Below are 23,329 nucleotides of genomic sequence, written 5' to 3'. Positions count from 1 at the left end.
TACATACAGTTTTCAGTAAGTTGGAAATAAACATTGGAAACTTCCATCTGCATCAATGTAATACTCAACATGATTTTATGCTTTAGAGACAATCACCTGAAAAAATGGCACGTCTTTATTGGCCCAACATTTTTTCCTGGCGGCTAACTGGAATGGCCCCTATGTCTCCAAAAGAGCAGTAAGAGCCCAGGAACATAGCTCTAGGAAGTTACACTGTTCAAGGCACCTTTACCATACTTGCCTACCTGACCCTCTCCATGAGGGAGAAAATGCTCTGTTCCTGGACTTTCCTGGTAATGTATGATTGTCATCACCTGCGGTGAAACACCTTTCTTATCAATTAACTAGCTCACCACAGGTGATGGCAATCATAAATTACCCGGAAAGTCCAGGAACAGGGCATTTTCTCCCTCATGGAGAGGGTCAGGTGCCTGTATGACCTGTACTCTGCCTGTGCAATCCTTATATTCCCCCTGACGAGTGGTGATAGGAGGAACAGATCAGATGATCACTGCTAGGCCAGGAATTGGTAAAACAGAGAACAGCAGTGGATTGGTGTGCAGACTCATGTGACAGCTGCAGAGCCTATGGTTAGAGAATCCATGGTCAGCTGATTGCAAGTGTTTTGAAGGGAGCTCTGATGTGGAGAAAGTAGGCCTGAATGGAGTGGAGGGAAAGCAGAGCACTGTGGGGATCTGGAACTGTAATTAGCATGTCATGCTGGGAACACTGTGCAGGGACAGCATGGAAGCACACATGACTTCTGCAGCAAAGTACACCAGCGTGCAGGTAAGAAGCGCCATGTCTGGCAGCGATTCTTGACATGGGGTAACCGACAAGTGGGAACAGTGTCTGTCTTCCTGGTAGTAATGAGTAAGGAGCTTTGCCAACCTGTATCATGCCTGAACTGTATACTGCAGTGTTGCCAACTAGGAGAGACTGGTATTATATCATACATGCAGAAATTGTATTACAATAACTAAAGTGTAAGTTAAGCCTTGCTAAAAAGTCCAATTGCACTATAGGTGGTTTTTAGTTTAAAAAAAAAATGTATTTCAATTTTTTTTTCCAGATATTTGAGTGTGAAAATATTATCACGTCTGCATTACTGGTGGCAAGTGATAAGCTGGCGGTGGTTAACAATAAGTAAACTTGCTGGCAGTTGGACAAGCTATATAGCCTGTGGATGCCTGGTATTGTGACAGAATACTTTCTAAGTTCTGTGAATATGCACACTTGTTAAACATATTTCTGACTGCATCATCGACAGCTGTGCATAGTAAACTACAGAAAGCCTCATCATAATTAAAATCAAAGATAATTATCTTCCTAATCATATTTAAACTTTTGCAATCTACAAAATACTGTTAAGCTGATCTGAATACAGATAAGACGATGAAGACAAGGGTTAATATGAGGCAGAGAAAATAATGACGTAAGTAACCAAGACAAAAATGAAGCCCTACCAGTGATTCTACTGAAGACAGCAGAAATGCAGGCGCAGCATGAAAACACATAATTCACAAACCAAAAATAGCATTAAGGCCGCACAGGTAGAGTGACTGCTTATCTGGCTCTCACTTTTAAATGTTAAATAAAGTTGATTGTATAAGGATCACAATCCTCCAGCGTGGGAGTATATACTCTATGGTTGGAATATATTTAAATGGACCATGCATTTAGGTAGCAATTGTAGACAGAAAATTGTGCTAACTATGGAGGTCATTCAGATCTGATTGCTGGGCTGCGTTTTTTGCTGTCCTGCATTCAGATAGTCGCCGCCTACAGGGGGAGTGTATTTTTTTCGCCGTGTAAGTGTGCAATGCTGAGCTGCTAAAATTCTGTGTGTGCAATCTCTGCGCAGCCCAGGACATACTCTTCCAGTGCGATAGAACCAGGTTGATCGGGGTCGGAACTGACGTCAGACACCCTCCATGAAAACGCTTGGGCACGCCTGCGTTTTCCCGAACACTCCCAGTAAACAGTCAGTTACCACCCGCAAACGGCTTCCTCCTATCAATCACGTTGCGTACGCCCCTGCGAACAGAATTATCGCACCACTCCGTCGCTGACCAGCGATACCTGTTGTTGTCCGACGCACGTGCACATTGCGGTGCATACACATGCGCTATTATGACCTGATCGCCCGCTGTGTGAAAATGTACAGCAGCGATCAGATCTGAATGACCCCTTACAAGCATTAATATTTGTGATGTTGATCATAGAAACAAATACAACCGAAAATAACCACAATAGTAGCTGTTACAGGGCCTTATTCAGATCGCATCATTTGCCCGAGTAGGCGCCAATGCGCGCATACTGGTCCCGATTGATTGGATCGCATTGGCTGCGAACGCCTCTGCCTGACTGACAGGCAGAGGCATTCGCGGGGCAGCAACGCGGTGTTGTGGGATGCTATGAACAGAGACGTGGCAGTGCCATTTTCGGGGTGACTGCATCACACGAAGGGGGCCGTCCACAGTTGCTGCAACCGCAACTACATTGCAGTCGCAGCCACTGGGCGGGACTTGCCCTGCGCTGGGGAGCCCCCAGCATGCGATAGAAAGGATTGCAGATTCTGCTTTTTACAATCCGTAATTACATTTTTTTCAACTTATCTGTTACCGGCTTCATGACCACAATCACACTGTGTCATCACCTACCAAATCTGTTACTTTGATTTCAACTTTCAATTAACCTTTTGTTCTTTCATTATCTTTAGTCTTCAAACGGACTGAACACGTACTTGATATATACGGGATGCAGTTAAGTTCCTAAGAGTCGTGATCCCAGCAGGTGAAATACCGACGCCGGAATCCCAACAGCAGTCAAAATGCCGGAAATCGAAATACCAATCGCCGCCCGGTATTCCTACTAGGGTGGTGGTCCACGCCATTATCCGAGGGGGAATATAATAGTGTGGCGAGCAAAGCTGATCATCGAGCCTAAGCATGGCCAGCGCAGTAAGCCTGTGAGGGGACACGCTGCACTCGATATTGGAATTTTGACTGTCGGGATTCTGGCGGCGGTATTTCCACCACCAGGATCCCGACTGTTTAGGAATTCATACTGAATCCTATCAGTAGGTATCATATTTTCTGTATTCTAAGGCTAGCGACATTCTATCTTTCCTGACCGGGATGTAATCAATTTGACAGCTGCCGGGATCCTGACGGTCAGAATACCATCGCAGGAATCCCGACAGTCGACAATACTGACAGCCGGAATCCCAGCACGCAGGAACTATTCTCACTTGTGGGTGCCCACGACACACATAGAATGAGAACAGAACCATGGCAAGCTCGGTGAGCCCGCAAGGTGACTCGTACCGTTTGCCCCGCTGACAGCATTTTTGCGAGCTGGATGCCGCTGTCGGGATCTTGACAGCCGGCATCCTGCCCGCCGGGAAATAGTATGTAATACTTCTAAACATCTGTGTTTTCTAGCCAAATGAACACATTAGTAAATGTGACACCTGTGCTCTCAAAGGTAGAGATTTACACAGAATGTTTAGGGTGATTCAATTAAACGTGAGATATTGCTTTCTTCTTGCACCCCACAGGGTTGTCCAGAAAAATTAACACTGCTGTGATGTAATGGGCAATGCAGCCAAATGTCATGGTGATCTACTGTGGCACATAGATCATAACTGGATCTCTCCCTTTAAGTCTAATACACTTTAGTGAACTCCTATGTAAATAGGCAGCAAGTAGAAATCTATGCTAGTTGACAGGTATGGGGAGAGAGCAGCGGACACTGCTGGACACAACCCTCTCCCGCTGATTTAGCTGTATAAAGGAGAGTACAGGATAGAGCTGAGAAGCCAAGGATATACATTGGCTGTTCATAGATCCTGAAAACCGGACCCCAGGTACTGTAAGTAAGCTTTAGGGATCAGAGTTACCTTAAGGACAGTCTGCCAATAAATTTTAAGTGTCGGTTGGAATTGACGAGGTGACTGGATGAAGGTGTTATATAACAATTTTCTGAAAAATGTGTTTTTATTAAAAGGATGAAGGTGTTATGACCTAGGGATCATAGCAACAATCTTATTATAAATCTTGGTAGTCTACTTACTGATGTATAGTATTTTGTGGATAAAAGTGCTATGTCTAATAATTTATCTTTAAGTCTAAATATCTGAGTTTCTTCTAAACGTAACATAACACATTCATCCACTCGCCTCTGTAAGTATGTGTACACATGGTGAGAGAAATCCTTTCGATTTTGACTATATAGTCAAAATCAGAAGGAAAGTTAGTCCAAATCGGTAGGTGTTATGCCGCTTGCGATACCGATTCGAACCCGATGCATGGTCCTGTGGGGGTCGGTATCGCAAGCCTAGATAGACTGTGCAGGCAAGTCAGTCTTAACTATATAGTGTACTATCTAGTACAAAGTATAGTCAAAATTGGCACTTAGTCAAAATCATACATAGTCAAAATCGAAAGTAAAGATAGTCAAAAACTGTGCTTCTGGGCTCTGGGGGAGTTCAAGGGAAATCGCACAGTCAAAATCGGGCAAAGCAAGGATCTCACCCTGTGTATGCACCTTAATTATCCTTTAACATGCGAGAACACTGATGCAGCTTTTTTGACAGTTGAAATACTTGTGTGACAGGGAACAATCTTTGCAGCTGAATGTGTATCTTATGCTGCAAATTTCAGGGCTGGACATAGTAAGCTTGAAGTTGTTCAAAATTGTTGCTGGATCAAGATATGTTTATGATCAAGCAAATATAAATCAGGTAGGCTGCCAAACTTGTTAGGCTGAAGACTGCGTTGCATGTGGAACAGCCACCAAATGAATACATTATTTCATGTCACCCACCACGTCTCGCCAAAATGCCAACATATATGAACAATAAATTCAAGTGAGTGCTTGTTCCTTGTTTAATCAACATAGGATCTCATTCAGCTTGGATCGTTATTGAGACGGAAATTGTGATTTTCTCAATCCTGCTTCTGGTAAAAATCACAAGTGAGAGCCGCCCAGAAAGGAAAAAGACGCCAACCAATCTACTGTAATTGCAAAATTGTGTATGCAGTCGCATAACTGTGATTCATACGCAAAAATCAAGTACCATCGACGACAGGTGCGGACGACACAGAGCAACTCAGAATAATGAGAATGCAGTCACACCGGGCGCCATGTTTTAAGTCGCAGGAATCGCAGTTGGCGTCAGATGCACACCCCAAAAACGGCTGTGAAACGCCTGCATTTTCCCAACCACTCCCAACAAACGCCATGTAAGCTCCCACTAATGGTCACTTCCTGGCGATCACACTGTGCACGCATTTTGCTGGGCCTGCGATCGCATTGGGGATTTCGTGCATGCGCAATGCAAATGCAGCACATGCGCAGTTGGCTGCTAATCGGCCGATTTGCGATTTTGCAACTGATGCTGAATAAGGCCAATAATGATGTCTTACACAATTCTATTCAGGTGTTTAGGTGAAAATCCTGTATATAATTTATAGACATCACCATGTAAATCCCTATTGTATAGTATCAAACCTTCTACAGAGGACAAACTGAGCAGTTCCTCAGAGCAGCAAATTAGATTTTAGCTACAATTTTATGGAATGTGGAGTACCAGATAAATTATTATTTATCTGATTAGTTGCTATGGGCAACTTTCCATTTGTACTCTTATAAGGTTTGATAAATCGGCCCCTTAATCATTTCAAAGGAATTCATGCATGTAGAGGACATGCTAACAAAACTACACAATTTGTTAGGTTTAAGAATAAAATGATTAATTACTAGATTTGAGAGTTGGGACAACTAATTCACAGTTTTACTGGCGATATTGAGAGATTTGCAACTGCTGACACTGGGGGTAATTCCAAGTTTATCGCAGCAGGATTTTTGATAGCAATTGGGCAAAACCATGTGCACTGCAGGGTGGGCAGATATAACATGTGCAGAAAGAGTTAGATTTGGGTGGGTTATAATGTTTCTGTGCAGGGTAAATACTGGCTGCTTTATTTTTACACTGCAAATTAGATTGCAGATTGAACACACCACACCCAAATCTAACTCTCTCTGCACATGTTATATCTGCCTCCCCTGCACTGCACATGGTTTTGCCCAGTTGCTATCAAAAATCCTGCTGCGATCAACTTGGAATTACCCCCACTGGCCTTATCTAGATTTGCCTCAGTGACATTCCCATTTCGTATACTGACACTAACACAAAAACACATTTCAGAAAATGTAAATGAGTCACTATCTAACAGTTATATATGACACAGCTATGTAAAACAGAGTCGAATCACATACGTCAAACAACCGTAGTATGTATTTGTATTCATTGCTCAGAGTGCAAATAGAAATGCACGAATGCAACATAGAAGTGCAAAATGGATACAATTTAAGGCGTAGGACGATACCTGGACATGGTTAGCTTTTGACATTAATCAACTAATGTCTTCACAGAGTGGATATTGCTGAGTGCCCCTCCACAGGGCAAGGAATGCAACTAGAAATACGTCCTCTTAAGCCCTTAAACACATCACAAAATTCTCACTACTTTTGTTTTTTAATAAGAGTTGTTCGGATTTACTCGGTTCTTAACGCTAAATTAGCGTAAGTTCATATTTTTCCAGATTTATTGGCTATTTAAAGGGTGACAGCCGGACAGCCAATAAGATACCATTTTGAGATCTGGTAAATCTGAACCCGCTCATGTCTAGTTTTAATTGCCCTCTATAAGGTGGAACACTGATGCTCCTATTCCAAATGTCACTACAAATGCCTTCATTCCGCTTGACTCCTTTAATCTGCCTGTGCAAACTGCATCACCTTGGCCACATTCTCCGTAAGCCTGGTAGCCTCATATGTCCCCTACACACACTGCGATGTTCCGCCGAGGTTCCCAGACGGCCGATACGCCCATCCCCCCCCCCATCACCCGGCTCCATAGCAGTTCATGCTAATATGGACGAGATTGTCCATATTGGCCTGCATGCATAAACGACAGGGCACCAACGATGAACGAGCGCGGGGCCGGGCATCGTTCATCTTTGGTGCCTACACACTGAACGATATGAACGAGTTCTCGTTCATTAATGAAGAGAATGTTCATATCGTTCAGTGTTATCTGCCAGTGTGTAGGGCCCAATAGACAACTTAAGGCCCATACACACTAGAAGATATGAAAGATATTGGTAAACAATTTCCCTTAAGCTCCCAGGTATAGATCATGAAAGATATTGTGCATACACACTGAACGATTTTATGAAAGATATGAAAGACAAAAGATATTGGCTTACAGCCCCTACACATTTGGCGATCTGCCGCCGAGCTGCCCGACGGCGGATACGGCCGAACGGGCAACCTGGCGGTGGGGGACGCAGTGACGGGGAGAGTGACGTTTCTTCACTCCCCCCGTCACCCGGCTCTAGAGCAGTGCATGCAAATATGGACAATCTCATCCATTTTGGCCTGCATACATAAGCGACTGGGCACCAACGATGAACGAGCGCTGGGCCGTGCATCGCTCATCGTTGGTTCCTACACACTAAACGATATGAATGCATTCTTATTCATTAATGAACGAGAACGTTCATATCGTTTATTAAAATCTATTAGTGTGTAGGGCCCTTAAATCTTCTGGAACACCTCATTTAAATAAATGGCTGGCACCATAGGGAAGGTGGGCATGACTACTGGGTGGGATAAACAATGTAAAATCCTTGCATTTATGCTCTGCTGCTGGACCATATGGTGGTCATTCCGAGTTGATCGCTAACTGCATTTGTTCACAGCGCAGTGATCAGGTTAAAAAATGGCTGTTCTGCGCATGCGTATGCTGCGCAATGTGCACGCGCGTTGTACGAGTACAATGAACGATGTAGTGTTGCACAGGGTCTAGCGAAGCATTTCAGTCGCACTGGTGGCCGCAGTGTGATTGACATGAAGGGGGCGTTTCTGGGTGTCAACTGACCATTTTCTGGGAGTGTTCGGAAAAACGCAGGCGTGCCAGGAAAAACGTAGGCGTGGCTGGGCGAACGCTGGGCGGGTTTGTGACGTCAAAACAGGAACTGAACAGTCTGAAGTGATCGCAAGCGCTGAGTAGGTTTTAAGCTACTCTGAAACTGCACAAAAAACTTTGTAGCCGCTCTGCGATACATTCGTTCGCACTTCTGCTAAGCTAAAATACACTCCCAGTGGGCGGCGGCATAGTGTTTGCACGGCTGCTAAAAACTGCTAGCGAGCGATCAACTCGGAATGACCCCCTATATGTTTCTCCTGCCCACCTAGCCCCTGTCCAAAGAAAGACACAACACAATAATCTTATTTTTTTTTTGCAACTTTTTTTACTAGTAACTTTGTTACTCCCCCGCCACCCCCTCCCTCCCCCCAACACACACACACACACACACACACACACACACACACAATATTGTCCATATTGGCATGCAGGGCTATGGAGCCGGGTGATGTCAGGGAGTGAAACTTCAAATAGGCAAGTGTGTAGGGCCCAAACATGCATGCACAACATTGGTGGGCAGTGGGTGCATGCATGTTTAAAACATGCATGCACAACATTGCTGGCAGTGGGAGCGTGACATGGTTGTACATTGGAGGGCAGTAGGCGCATGCTGCACAACATTGCTGGGCAGTAGGTGCATGCATGTTTTTAAACATGCATGCACAACATTAGTGGGCAGTGGGGAGGGTGCATAATATATATATTGTACATTGGTGGCCAGTGGCTGTTTATATACATTGGTGGCCAGTGATTAGTGTGTGAGGAGCGCACCTGTCATGCTGCTCTCTCACACACTGGACGATGCAACTGCTCGGAGCGGCTGGCTGTATGGAGGGGCAGGAGCGACTGGCTGGACGGAGCGGCAGGAGAGGCAGGCTGGACGAAGCGGCAGGACGGAGCATCGGGGCAGTGAGGTGTGGGGAGTGTCCGGGGAGTGGCAATCCAGTTAATATCGGTGATATCGTCGGTAGCCCATACACACTGAACGAGTGGGCAAACGACATGAGCGATATTGACTGGATTCAGCTGCATGTCTGGAAGATCACGATGGTCGGTAACGAAGCACGGGAGCGCGCATCGTTAACGATATTGAGCATACACACTAGAAGACCTTTTGAAAGATATTGTTCAGAAAGGGGTTTCTGAACAATATGTTTCAAAATATCTTCTAGTGTGTATGGGGCTTTAGCTGCATGTGTGCAAAACAAGGAGTACAGCTGCATTTCCGACCATTTTGAGCTTCCTAAAGGACCTCCATTAAATTACCGTTTAGCAGACTTGCTTTGCAGAAATGTAGTTTGTTGATTGGATGATGTATACACAGGGGCTCCAGTTATGTCACAGTGATTTAGATGTTTTTTTGTTTTTTTCACCTGTGTCCCATTAGGACTCTGTATTAAATATGTAGTAGGAGCTTCAGCTGTCTATCATGAGAATGCGTGTGTGTGGAGTGGGAGGTTTACACTTTATTATGTAACAGAACTGCAATGGAATCTCACAGCAACCCTGAGCAATAGACATTCCAATTTGGGGATTTTGTGTTGCTGAAATAGTGTTAGGGCACACAACATATTTTATAGAATGCCTATTCCACCCACATGGCCTGACATTTGTTTGGGCTACCAAATCCATTATATTTCCTTTTGACGGTCAAGTGAAATAAAGCAGTCCTAAGAATGTCTCTCCATTTATACAATTATTTTTGGGTTCTTCAGTGCTTTTCAATCATGAGAAAAAAGCAATGGGCGTCAACGATCTGGGGACTGAAATGGAAAAGTGTTGCCTATAGCAACCAATCAGATTCTATCATTTTCTAGAACGCAATAGCTAAAATGTGATTAGTTGCTATGGGCAACACCTCCACTTTTCTTTTTATAGAAGCTTTTTTGTAAAGCTACCCAGAGGATCAATTGCAGTCAATCATCTAAAAATTCCTATTTAGCATTAGTTTTTTTTACCTGTATGACTCTTGTATAGGGTCTTAGGTCACTGCAAAAGCAGTGCATTATATTAATACATGAATGCAGGTACAGGTGTGTCTAACGTGATCAGAAATTTGAAATTGTAAAAAATATATGTCTGTACCAGATAGAGTTTGGAAATCTAAATGTTACCTTTGTGGGTTTAGAAGTAACCAATTGTACTCTATAGCTGCTGTCACCCAGTAAACTGCTATATCTTTCCCAGTTGTGTACACCATGGGGGTCATTCAGGTGCATATGCAAAGCGGTGGTTGTACACATATCGATTGATGTTTTCACACTGCGCATGGAAATGAGCCACAGAGTGCACACGCAGCGAGTGATTTGCAACTGCAGTCACAGCAAGATTTTAGTCACAATGTGAGTGACAGGAAGTCAGTGTTTGGTGGTGGTATTGGGGAGTGGTCATGTGTATCATGGCCATTCAGACAGTTTTTCTGGGCGTGCATACTGTATATGCTATTTGCTACTGGTGAGGCCTGTGTGTCCTGGGAGAGCAGCTCACCCTGCACATCTCCAGAGATACTCGGGTTCTGTGTGGCGACCCAATGTGCGACAATGTTAGCAATGTTTCTGCAATCATATGGCGCCGTACGCAAAAGATACAATTGCAGTGGCCGTCCTTTTGCACAGGTTAGCATATGCCCATATTACCATATAATCGCAATTGCATATGGCAAATCATTGCAGTAGGAGTAGGAAGAACAAACGCACATAAATGACCCTCCATATGTCATTTGGATACAATTAATACATTAGAATACTAAACATAGTAAACAGTGTGTGCATGTGGACATGCAAATACTAATAAAGATTGAATAGTAGATAGATAGATAGATAGATAGATAGATAGATAGATAGATAGATAGATAGATAGATAGATAGGTAGAAGTTTATAGCAGCTATTCAGTAATAATGCAATATTAGGGAATGATTACACATTCACTAATCACCCTTGCTTGGCAGACTGTGAGTCATTAATATACTTACAAGAATGGTGGCTATTATTGTTCTATTACGTATATAAATAAATATATATAGACTAGCGGGCGGTACGGCACTCCTGGTGGCCAACACAATAAAGCACGTGGCGGCATGTTTGTGAGGCAACGTTTCAATGTCTTTACTGTGGCAATTCTGGTACGGCACTCCTGGTGGCTAACACAATAAAGCATGTGGTAGGAGGTTTGTTAGGCAACGTTTCAATGTCTTTACTGTGGCAATTTTGGTACGGCACTCCTGGTGGCTAACACAATAAAGCATGTGGTAGGAGGTTTGTGAGGCAACGTTTCAATGTCTTTACTGTGGCAATTTTGGTACGGCACTCCTGGTGGCTAACACAATAAAGCACGTGGCGGCAGGTTTGTGAGGCAACGTTTCAATGCCTTTATTGTGGCAATTTCGTCAGGTCACCTGACGATATAAAGGCCCATACACACTGGGCGATGCTGAAAGCAGGTCACTTTTGGTGTTTTGAGCTGCTTACAGCTCAAAGCCGCCCAGTGTGTATGGCCAAACGATGAGCGCTGATGCGTGCTCCCGCTTCATCGCTGGCAGCCGCTGTTCATCTACTGGTATTACCAGTAGATGAACAGAAGGGTTAGCGGCTTTTCATAGCGTCCTGCTATGGAAAGCCGTTCACCCCCGCTGACATCGCTGGGCAGCGGGGAAAAGCCCTCAGTGTGTATGCACTGCGCGCTTTTCAGCCCAGCGATGTCAGCTATCATCACTGTTCATACACGCTGGACAAAAACACCCAATGTGTATGGACCTTCAGTCATTCAAAGAACAACCTAATCGGTCCATGGGCATAGAGAAATTAGTCCCCACGTGAATATACAGTAAGAACAGTGTGATTCACAGAACAGCCACCCCTGATGAAGTCAGCATTGACAAAACTTGTTGGGTGATATGCGGGTTGCTAGATCCGATGTTAACGAAAAAATCTGGATCTACAAGATAGACTGTCAACTAAAGAAGGCATTCTGATAATGTATGGATTGAAAAACTATTTTTAATGTTTTAATGTTTTAAAATCCTGTATTAAATAAATTGTTTGCAAGGTCAGTGGTCGTATGAAGATACCATTTGTATTGAAGCCAATCGGTTACCAACAAAATTTACATGTACAATAGGCGCCCCTGAAGATATCCGTACTATGGCCCTCATTCCGAGTTGTTCGCTCGCAAGCTGCTTTTAGCAGCTTTGCACACGCTAAGCCGCCGCCTACTGGGAGTGAATCTTAGCTTATCAAAATTGCGAACGAAAGATTCGCAATATTGCGAAGTCTTCTCTGTGCAGTTTCTGAGTAGCTCGAGACTTACTCTTCCAGTGCGATCAGTTCAGTGCTTGTCGTTCCTGGTTTGACGTCACAAACACACCCAGATTTCGCCCAGACACTCCTCCGTTTCTCCAGCCACTCCCGCGTTTTTCACAGAAACGGTAGCGTTTTTTCACACACTCCCATAAAACGGCCAGTTTCCGCCCAGAAACACCCACTTCCTGTCAATCACATTACGATCACCAGAACGAAGAAAAAAACTCGTAATGCCGTGAGTAAAATTCCTAACTGCATAGCAAATTTACTTGGCGCAGTCGCACTGCGGACATTGCGCATGCGCATTAGCGACTAATCGCTCCGTTGCGAGAAAAAAATAACGAGCGAACAACTCGGAATGTCCCCCTATATTTCTACTATCATAGGGTCCCCATCTGGCAGAGGACCATCCTCAGGGATTTAGCAGCCGAATTTGTTATATCATCCCTAAAAATAAGAATTTACTTACCGATAATTCTATTTCTCGGAGTCCGTAGTGGATGCTGGGGTTCCTGAAAGGACCATGGGGAATAGCGGCTCCGCAGGAGACAGGGCACAAAAGTAAAGCTTTTACAGGTCATGTGGTGTGTACTGGCTCCTCCCCCTATGACCCTCCTCCAGACTCCAGTTAGGTACTGTGCCCGGACGAGCGTACACAATAAGGGAGGATTTTGAATCCCGGGTAAGACTCATACCAGCCACACCAATCACACCGTACAACTTGTGATCTAAACCCAGTTAACAGTATGATAACAGAGGAGCCTCTGAAAGATGGCTTCCTAAACAATAACCCGAATTAGTTACCAATAACTATGTACAAGTATTGCAGATAATCCGCACTTGGGATGGGCGCCCAGCATCCACTACGGACTCCGAGAAATAGAATTATCGGTAAGTAAATTCTTATTTTCTCTATCGTCCTAAGTGGATGCTGGGGTTCCTGAAAGGACCATGGGGATTATACCAAAGCTCCCAAACGGGCGGGAGAGTGCGGATGACTCTGCAGCACCGAATGAGAGAACTCCAGGTCCTCCTTTGCCAGGGTATCAAATTTGCAAAAATTTACAAACGTGTTCTCCCCTGACCACGTAGCTGCTCGGCAGAGTTGTAATGCCGAGACCCCTCGGGCAGCCGCCCAAGATGAGCCCACCTTCCTTGCGGAATGGGCCTTAACAGATTTAGGCTGTGGCAGGCCTGCCACAGAATGTACAAGTTGAATTTTGTTACAAATCCAACGAGCAATCGACTGCTTAGAAGCAGGTGCACCCAACTTGTTGGGTGCATACAGTATAAACAGCGAGTCAGATTTTCTGACTCCAGCCGTCCTTTAAATGTATATTTTTAAGGCTCTGACAACGTCCAACAACTTGGAGTCCTTCAAGTCGTCTGTAGCCGCAGGCACTACAATAGGCTGGTTCAGGTGAAACGCTGATACCACCTTAGGGAGAAAATGCGGACGCGTCCGCAGCTCTGCCCTATGTCGAATGGAAAATTAAATAAGTGCTTTTATAAAACAAAGCCGCCAGTTCAGATACTCTCCCGGCCGAAGCCAGGGCCAGTAACATAGTCACTTTCCATGTGAGATATTTCAAATCCACATTCTTTAGTGGTTCAAACCAATTGGATTTGAGGAAATCTAAAACTACATTTAGATCCCACGGTGCCACCTTAGGCACCACAGGAGGCTGTATATGCAGTACTCCTTTGATAAAAATCTGGACCTCAGGGACCGAGGCCAATTCTTTTTGGAAGAATATTGATAGGGCCGAAATTTGAACCTTAATAGATCCCAATTTGAGACCCAAAGACAATCCTGATTGCAGGAAATGTAGGAAAACGACCCAGTTGAAATTCCTCCATCGGAGCACTCCGCTGCTCGCACCACGCAACATATTTTCGCCCAATACGGCGATAAAGCTTCGCGGTGACTTCCTACCTTGCCTTTATCAAGGTAGGAATGACTTCTTCTGGAATGCCTTTTCCTTTTAGGATCTGGCATTCAAACGCCATGCCGTCAAACGCAGCCGCGGTAAGTCTTGAAAAAGACAAGGACCCTGCTGAAGCAGGTCCCTTCTCAGAAGTAGAGGCCACGGATCGTCCGTGACCATCTCTTGAAGTTCCGGGTACCAAGTCCTTCTTGGCCAATCCGGAGCCACTAGTCTTACTCCTCTTTGCCGTATAATCCTCAATACCTTTGGTATGAGAGGCAGAGGAGGAAACACATATACCGACTGGTACACCCAAGGTGTTACCAGCGCGTCCACAGCTATTGCCTGCGGATCTCTTGACCTGGCGCAATACCTGTCCAGTGTTTTGTTGAGGCGAGACGCCATCATGTCCACCATTGGTTTTACCCAACGGTTTAATAGCATGTGGAAAACTTCTGGATGAAGTCCCCACTCTCCCGGGTGAAGGTCGTGTCTGCTGAGGAAGTCTGCTTCCCAGTTGTCCACGCCCGGGATGAATACTGCTGACAGTGCTATCACGTGATTCTCCGCCCAGCGAAGGATCCTGGCAGCTTCTGCCATTGCCCTCCTGCTTCTTGTGCCGCCCTGTCTGTTTACATGGGCGACTGCCGTGATGTTGTCCGACTGGATCAACACCGGTCTTCCTTGAAGCAGAGGTTCCGCCTGGCTTAGAGCATTGTAGATTGCTCTTAGTTCCAGAATGCTTATGTGAAGAGACTTTTTCAGGCTCGACCACACTCCCTGGAAATTTTTTTTTTTCCCTGTGTGACTGCTCCCCAGCCTCTCAGGCTGGCATCCGTGGTCACCAGGATCCAATCCTGCATGCCGAATCTGCGGCCCTCCAATAGATGAGCCTCCTGCAACCACCACAGAAGGGATACCCTTGTCCTCGGCGACAGGGTTATCCGCAGGTGCATCTGAAGATGCGACCCTGACCATTTGTCCAGCAGCTCCCTTTGCATGGAATCTGCCGAAAGGGATTGCTTCGTAAGAAGCTACCATTTTTTCCCAGGACTCTTGTGCATTGATGTACAGACACCTTTCCTGGTTTTAGGAGGTTCCTGACCAGGTCAGATAACTCCTTGGCTTTTTCTTCGGGAAGAAAAACCTTTTTCTGAACTGTGTCCAGAATCATCCCCAGGAACAGCAGACGAGTTGTCGGCATTAATTGGGATTTTGGAATATTCAGAATCCATCCGTGCTGCTTTAGCACCTCTTGAGATAGTGCTAAACCCATCTCTAGCTGTTCTCTGGACCTTGCCCTTATTAGGAGATCGTCCAAGTATGGGATAATTAATACGCCTTTTCTTCGAAGAAGAAATATTATCTCGGCCATTACCTTTGTAAAGACCCGAGGTGCCGTGGACAAACCAAACGGCAGCGTCTGAAACTGATAGTGACAGTTTTGTACAACGAACCTGAGGTACCCCTGGTGTGAGGGGTAATTGGAACGTGGAGATACGCATCCTTGATGTCCAAGGATACCATAAAGTCCCCTTTTCCAGGTTCGCTATCACTGCTCTGAGTGACTCCATCTTGAACTTGAACTTCTTTATGTACAGGTTCAAGGACTTCAGATTTAGAATAGGCCTTACCGAGCCATCCGGCTTCGGTACCACAAAAAGAGTGGAATAATACCCATTCCCTTGTTGTAGAAGAGGTACCTTGACTATCACCTGCTGAGAATACAGCTTGTGAATGGCTTCCAAAACCGTCTCCCTTTCTGAGGGGGACGTTGGTAAAGCAGACTTCAGGAAACGGCGAGGTGGCTCTGTCTCTAATTTCAACCTGTACCCCTGAGATATTATCTGCAGGATCCAGGGATTTACCTGCGAGTGAGCCCACTGCGCGCTGTAATTTTTGAGACGACCGCCTACCGCCCCCGAGTCCGCTTGCGAAGCCCCAGCGTCATGCTGAGGCTTTTGTAGAAGCCGGGGAGGGCTTCTGTTCCTGGGAAGGAGCTGCCTGTTGCTGTCTCTTCCCTCGTCCTCTGCCTCGTGGCAGATATGAATAGCCCTTTGCTCTCTTATTTTTAAAGGAACGAAAGGGCTGCGGTTGAAAGGTCGGTGCCTTTTTCTGTTGGAGAGTGACTTGAGGTAGAAAGGTGGATTTCCCGGCCGTAGCCGTGGCCACCAAATCCGATAGACCGACCCCAAATAACTCCTCTACGCATCGCCTGTCCACTGTCGTGTCCATAAAGCTCTTCTGGCCGAAATGGACATAGCACTTACCCGTGATGCCAGTGTGCAGATATCTCTCTGTGCATCACGCATATAAAGAAATGCATCCTTTATTTGTTCTAACGACAGTAAAATATTGTCCCTGTCCAGGGTATCAATATTTTCGATCAGGGACTCTGACCAAACTACCCCAGCACTGCACATCCAGGCAGTCGCAATAGCTGGTCGTAGTATAACACCTGCATGTGTGTATATACCTTTTTGGATATTTTCCATCCTCCTATCTGATGGATCTTTAAGTGCGGCCGTCTCAGGAGAGGGTAACGCCACTTGTTTTGATAAGCGTGTTAGCGCTTTGTCCACCCTAGGAGGTGTTTCCCAGCGCTCCCTAACCTCTGGCGGGAAAGGGTATAAAGCCAATAACTTCTTTGAAATTAGCAGTTTTTTATCGGGGCACCCCACGCTTCATCACACACGTCATTTAATTCTTCTGATTCGGTAAAAACTACTGGTAGTTTTTTCACACCCCACATAATACCCTGTTTAGTGGTACCTGTAGTATCAGCTAAATGTAACATCTCCTTTATTGCCAAAATCATATAACGTGTGGCCCTACTGGAAAATACGGTTGATTCGTCACCTTCACCACCGGAATCAGTGCCTGTGTCTGGGTCTGTGTCGACCGACTGAGGCAAGGGGCGTTTTACAGCCCCTGACGGTGTTTGAGGCGCCTGGACAGGCACTAATTGAGTGTCCGGCCGCCTCATGTCGGCAAACGACTGCTTAAGCGAGTTGACGCTATCCCGTAATTCCACAAATAAAGGCATCCATTCTGGTGTCGACCCCCTAGGAGGTGACATCCTCATATTTGGCAATTGCTCCGCCTCCACACCAATAACGTCCTCATACATGTCGACACACACGTACCGACACACAGCAGACACACAGGGAATGCTCTATACGAAGACAGGACCCACTAGCCCTTTGGGGAGACAGAGGGAGAGTCTGCCAGCACACACCAAAAAGCGCTATATATGACAGGGATAGCCTTATGATTAAGTGCTCCCTTATAGCTGCTTTTATATTAATATATATATAGCCATTTATTTTGCCCCCCCTCTCTGTTATACCCTGTTTCTGTAGTGCAGTGCAGGGGAGAGACCTGGGAGCCTTCCTGACCAGCGGAGCTGTGACAGAAAATGGCGCCGTGTGCTGAGGAGATAGGCCCCGCCCCTTTTCCGGCGGGCTCGTCTCCCGCTATTTAGTACATTTAGGCAGGGGTAAATATCTCCATATAGCCTCTGGGGCTATATGTGAGGTATTTTTAGCCTTTTTAAAGGTTTTCATTTGCCTCCCAGGGCGCTCCCCCCCCAGCGCCCTGCACCCTCAGTGACTGCCGTGTGAAGTGTGCTGAGAGGAAAATGGCGCACAGCTGCAGTGCTGTGCGCTACCTTAAGAAGACTGCAGGAGTCTTCAGCCGCCGATTCTGGACCTCTTCTTACTTCAGCATCTGTGAGGGGGCCGGCGGCGTGGCTCCGGTGACCATCCAGGCTGTACCTGTGATCGTCCCTCTGGAGCTTCATGTCCAGTAGCCAAGAAGCCAATCCATCCTGCACGCAGGTGAGTTCACTTCTTCTCCCCTCTGTCCCTCGTTGCAGTGATCCTGTTGCCAGCAGGAATCACTGTAAAATAAAAAACCTAAGCTAAACTCTCTAAGCAGCTCTTTATGAGAGCCACCTAGAATTGCACCCTTCTCGGCCGGGCACAAAAATCTAACTGGAGTCTGGAGGAGGGTCATAGGGGGAGGAGCCAGTACACACCACATGACCTGTAAAAGCTTTACTTTTGTGCCCTGTCTCCTGCGGAGCCGCTATTCCCCATGGTCCTTTCAGGAACCCCAGCATCCACTTAGGACGATAGAGAAAAGAGTATTTGCACTAAAAGCTACAAGCGCAGTATTGGTAACACACACACACACACACACACACACACACACACACACACACACACACACACACACATATATAAAATTATAGCATAACAAAACATAATATACAATATATTCATATCAGATAATCTATATATTGTGGTTATGTTGTAGACTGTATTTATAATAAAATAAATAAAGATCAAAGTACATATATGTCCCATTTCAGGTTTTGTGTCCTAAAATCCTAAAATAAATACATGATCACATTCTAGTAGCGAGAAGACTGGTTTACATAATGCTAAATTGCATAATCAGTCAGGGCAGAGTACATTTTTAATGACTGTGCAGGGGAGATTATACTGCTCAGTCTCTGTCAAAAGCTTGGAACCTTGGGGAGTTTATATGATAAGGTGTGAACAAGGCCACACAACAGAGGCAATGCCTATTAACTCTTATATGCCTATTAACTCTCTGTATACACTGCATGTCACTCAGAACTGTGAAGGAAATATGTTAGGGGTAACTGATGATGATGATAAGCTAGTGCACCCTCTGATTACCTGCTCTCTTCACCCATCTAAGCATCCCACAGGCACAGACAAGTCACTGCACCTGTACTGTACCAGACACTGACCTGCATCCCTGATACATGCACCCCTGGGAAAACACCAAGATATACAGAACTATCTAGAAAAATCATTTAGTTACAAACCAACAATGTACACTTGACACATGGTTATGTCCAAAGCACTTCAACATTCAGCGAGATGTCCAAGAATGTGCACATTACAATAGCGAATGTGTACAATACCTCAGTGAAGTACAAAGAACAGGCTTCATTCTGTAACAGTGGTTCCTATTCTATGTAACAGTATACATGCATTTATATATATTACACACATATATATATATATATATATATATATATATATATATATATATATATTACATACATATATATATGTGCTTGTGTTTGTCACATACTGTACACATCCATGACTGCATCAGGTGTAGACGCCCCATAAGGCTTACCTGCTCCCCGAAGTCGATCGCTATATTGGTGATCCCCAGAGGCACCAAGAAGCGGATGAGAGGCCAGTAAGGAGTGAGCGCCGGCAGTTTCACCATGATGCCTCTTGTAGACGGGAGAGCACACGCACATCTGATACCGCAGGAAGCCGGGCAGCACTACGCACAGCAAACCCCGGGCAGCTGCCAACCTGCAGAAGGATAACGGTCCGCATGTGGATGTCTAGCAAGAAATGCAAGAGATCAGGACCATCCCTGCCCTCCCACACAGCAATGATCTGCACCCAGGAGGAGGAGGCACAGTACAGATATCTGCTGACAGATTTTCCATCACCAGATAGGGAAGAATAGGAAGAAAACAGGAGCAGCAGCTCATACAAATCCCAGCTGGAAATAGTGTGTACAGCAAGCACGGTGTCTGCGGTATGTAAGAGCCAGGTTGTGCATAATCTGAGGTCACTAGTCATGTGTGTGCATGGCTGTGCTGCTGCTGCTCCTCTCCTCCCCCCTATATCAGCTCATGATGACAATGAAAGGGGAAGGACAGAATGGGATCCTCTGCTCGGAGAGGACACCATGTGGCCACATGTATGTACAGCAAGTACAGCTCCCCTGCATTATCTGGCTGTCACAGTGCATGCCCTCTTCCGATGCCAGGGCAACTAGTGCCCAGGGTACAGAAAGCGCTGTGTTCATAGGTGTGCGCAGGGGGGGTTCCTGGTGCGCACAGGCACCCCCTAATGTCTGGCACCCTGATCTCACATGCCTGATGTAACGATCGCCGAGCAAGCTGATTACTGTCCCCTCTGCGCTGCACCCTGTCAGGACTGTATTACTGACTGGACGCCTGGGTTAATCAAGGGTGCCACTGCCACTGGCTTTCAAACTCCCAGCTCCACCTCCATGTACAAAAACAGTATGATGTGATGTGATTACCCGCCACATCCGCCACATGCCCACCTCTCTCCTTCTATGCTATGCCAACGCCAGCCACTGATGAGGATCAGCAACATTGACACGTCACTCGTTTTTCCAGCAGCAGCAGTACTAGTCTGCGACTGTCAGTGTCAGTGAGTGGCTGACTTGTAAGTAAGCTGCTGCAGCTTGCAGAGGAAAGAGAGGGGGAGCCAGACCAGGCTGAGGAGGAGCAATGTAATTACAGTGAGTGCCATCAGGGGTATTTGTTTGGTGCACACCACAACATCTGACAATGTATCTGCTTTATTAGTATTGGTACAAGGGTGGACATTTTATATTGCGTTGACCGTCAATAGATGGTGCTAGACACGCCCAAAAGGCGGTGCTAGACACACCCCTCTGATGGTGCACCCTCTAATAAAATGTGCTGTGCACGCCTATGGCTGTGTTGCATGTGTAGTTCCTGCTGCCAGCCAGCGCAGTGACAGGGAGCTCATGAGAGCAGCCAGAAGAGATTGTCTCAGCCTCTGTGACTGACAGTGTGGCATGGCTTTTCTGTGCCCAGACAGGGTATCTATATGGCTGTTCAATACAATGAGTTTAAACTCAACCCTTTACCTTCCGTTTGTAAATCTTAATATTTATGCTTCGTATGACGTATCATCCAGTGGTACCGAATGTTTTTCCCTTTTCCACAAGACTTACCAAATGGGAGACCCAGTGTCCAGAGCCGGCCCTAACCAATATGATGCCCTAGGCAAGATTTTGGATGGTGCCCCCTAGCACCGCCGCTAGTTCTGCAGGACATGCCTGGCATGAGTCAGCTGGCAGCTCTGCTAATGTTGGGGTGCCTTTTGTTTATGAAAATGCGTCTTATTTGCATTACTATGTGGCTAGGATGCACAAGCAGCTTTTGCTGATTAAAATGATATGCGGCGTGCCTATATTCTGCGTGCGACTGCGGCTGTATCTGCATACAAAATACTACATTACAGTGATTTCCAGGAATACATTGCAACGTAGCGTTTTGTATGCAGATACAGCCTCATTTACACACAGAATAGAGGCATGCCGCATATCATTTTAATCAGCAGAATCTGCTGATGCCCCTAAGCATACCAAATGCCCTAGGCATTTGCTTAGTTTGCCTATGCCTAGGGCCGGCTCTGCCAGTGTCAAACTGCTGCATGATTGGCCCACTAGGAGAATACAGTCACATAGGCCCACTGGGTGTGGTATGAAGGGTCGACAAGAGTTAGGTCGACAGTGTATAGGTCGATCACTATTGGTCGACAGTAAGTAGGTCAACATGGGTTCTAGGTCGACAGGGACTCTAGGACGACATGTACTAGGTCGACATGACATAAGGTCGACATGAGTTTTTTCACTTTTTTTGGTGTCGTTTTCTTCCGTGACCGGGAACCACAATAAGTGCGCTCCGCTACAGCTGCGCTCGGCACAGGTTACCGTTCCCAATTGTAGTCCATGTGGATCGTAAAGTATGAAAAAGTTCAAAAAATTAGAAAAAATTTGAAAAACGCTTGTCAACCTTTTGTCATGTCGACCTAGAACATGTCAACCTAAAGTCCCTGTCAACCTAGAAACCATGTCGACCTACTTACTGTCAACCAATAGTGGTCGACCTAGACCTAAGTCTTGTCGACCTAGATACCGGATACCAGGCCCACTAAGGCACATGGTCAGTTGCTGTAAGGAGTGTGGCCAGCTATTATAAGATTGCCATAGTGTAATATATAAATTTAAAAAAAAAACTTTTTAAATAAGGCCAGTGGTCAAATTAACAAAGAACTGCATTTGTATATATACAGAAGCGATTTTCAACTTTTTTCAACTCGCAGCACACTAAACAAGATTGTTCCCCCAAGGGAATAAAACGCATACATTGTACCCCATGGGGAAAAACACACACACAAAACACAATGGCCCCCACAGTACAAGTAAAATAAAACATACTGTATAAGCCCTCACAGTAAAAAAAAAGAAAACACATTAGCCCCACAATAAAAAGAAAAACCATTAGCCCCACAATAAAAAAAGAAAACACATTAGCCTCACAATTAAAAAAAAAAAACTAATTAGCCCCCACATTAAAAAATATATAAAACACACATTAGTTGCTCAGCCCCAAGCCCCTTATAAAAGAGTTACCTGACTTGTCGACAGAAGAGAAGAGCAAGCTCCCAGTCTGTACCTGTGCATTGTCCTCACAAGAAGCCTTACTGCTGATCTCCATGGGTCAGAGGAGCATGTAATGGGCTCCTCCAATCAAAGCTCAGCACATGCTCCTCTGATCCCTCTGCAGAGTCTCATGGGATTTGCTCCCCAGTAGTGCACTGCCCCAGTTGCTGTCTGGCCCCATTAACCTGTCCGCCGCCTGCAGCCACTTGGTCAGTCAACATAGTCTTGATGACTAACCCAATAAGCAGCTGCACCCTACACTCTTCTTTAACAAATGTGTCATCGCCATAGGCCCCACAATAGGACATGGCTATGAATCAGTGGGGCACACCGGAGATTTCTACAAATTCCTGGCAGCCATGTCCAAGCCTGTGTGAGCACAGGTCCAAAAATATATTTCTTCTTCGGGGTCCATGGTCTGGACAGGGTTAACCTTGAGGTATGATTTGGTGGAGACCAGCACTGGCACCGAACAATGAAGCTTTGTGAAGCTCCCAGAATGGAGTGAGCTCTTTACCTCACCCTCATGCTCAGGTTCTTCAGTTTGTTTCGGTGCCAGCATGGAGCTGGTCACACTGAACAAGGGCTGCACCCTACAGCCCAAGCTTTTATTTTTTCTTTAACAATTTTTTTTTTTAAACTTTTTACTGAGCAATCAGCGTCTGGCAGTCCAATAGGAATCCAGCGCTGATGCTCCAACACCCCCACTGGGCTGCAACGCCACAACTGGGTGTGTGATTTCGGCGGGACCCCTGGCACAATTCCATCACTAACAGAGGCACAGGGGCACCCGAGACTGCAACCGGAT

At 45.7% G+C, this 23,329-nt stretch overlaps 1 protein-coding gene across 3 annotated transcripts in view; it reads right to left on the bottom strand.

Annotated features, from left to right (window-relative positions):
* Window positions 1-19,907, bottom strand: part of ANKH (ANKH inorganic pyrophosphate transport regulator) — a 290,689-nt gene extending 270,782 nt beyond the window's left edge. For 2 of the 3 annotated variants that reach the window (XM_063922954.1, XM_063922955.1), the window contains exon 1: window positions 19,408-19,907. In XM_063922954.1, the coding sequence (XP_063779024.1) occupies window positions 19,408-19,503 (96 nt within the window). In that variant the 5' untranslated portion in view covers window positions 19,504-19,907. The remainder of the gene's footprint in view (window positions 1-19,407) is intronic. The other variant, XM_063922957.1, reaches the window with a different exon arrangement.
* Between the last annotated feature and the right edge of the window lie 3,422 nt (window positions 19,908-23,329).

This window comes from Pseudophryne corroboree, chromosome 5 (assembly GCF_028390025.1).
Source record: "Pseudophryne corroboree isolate aPseCor3 chromosome 5, aPseCor3.hap2, whole genome shotgun sequence".
Taxonomy (NCBI): Eukaryota; Metazoa; Chordata; class Amphibia; order Anura; family Myobatrachidae; genus Pseudophryne; species Pseudophryne corroboree.
The sequence above is the reverse complement of the archived record's forward strand: the minus strand, read 5'-3'. Positions and strand labels throughout refer to the sequence as shown.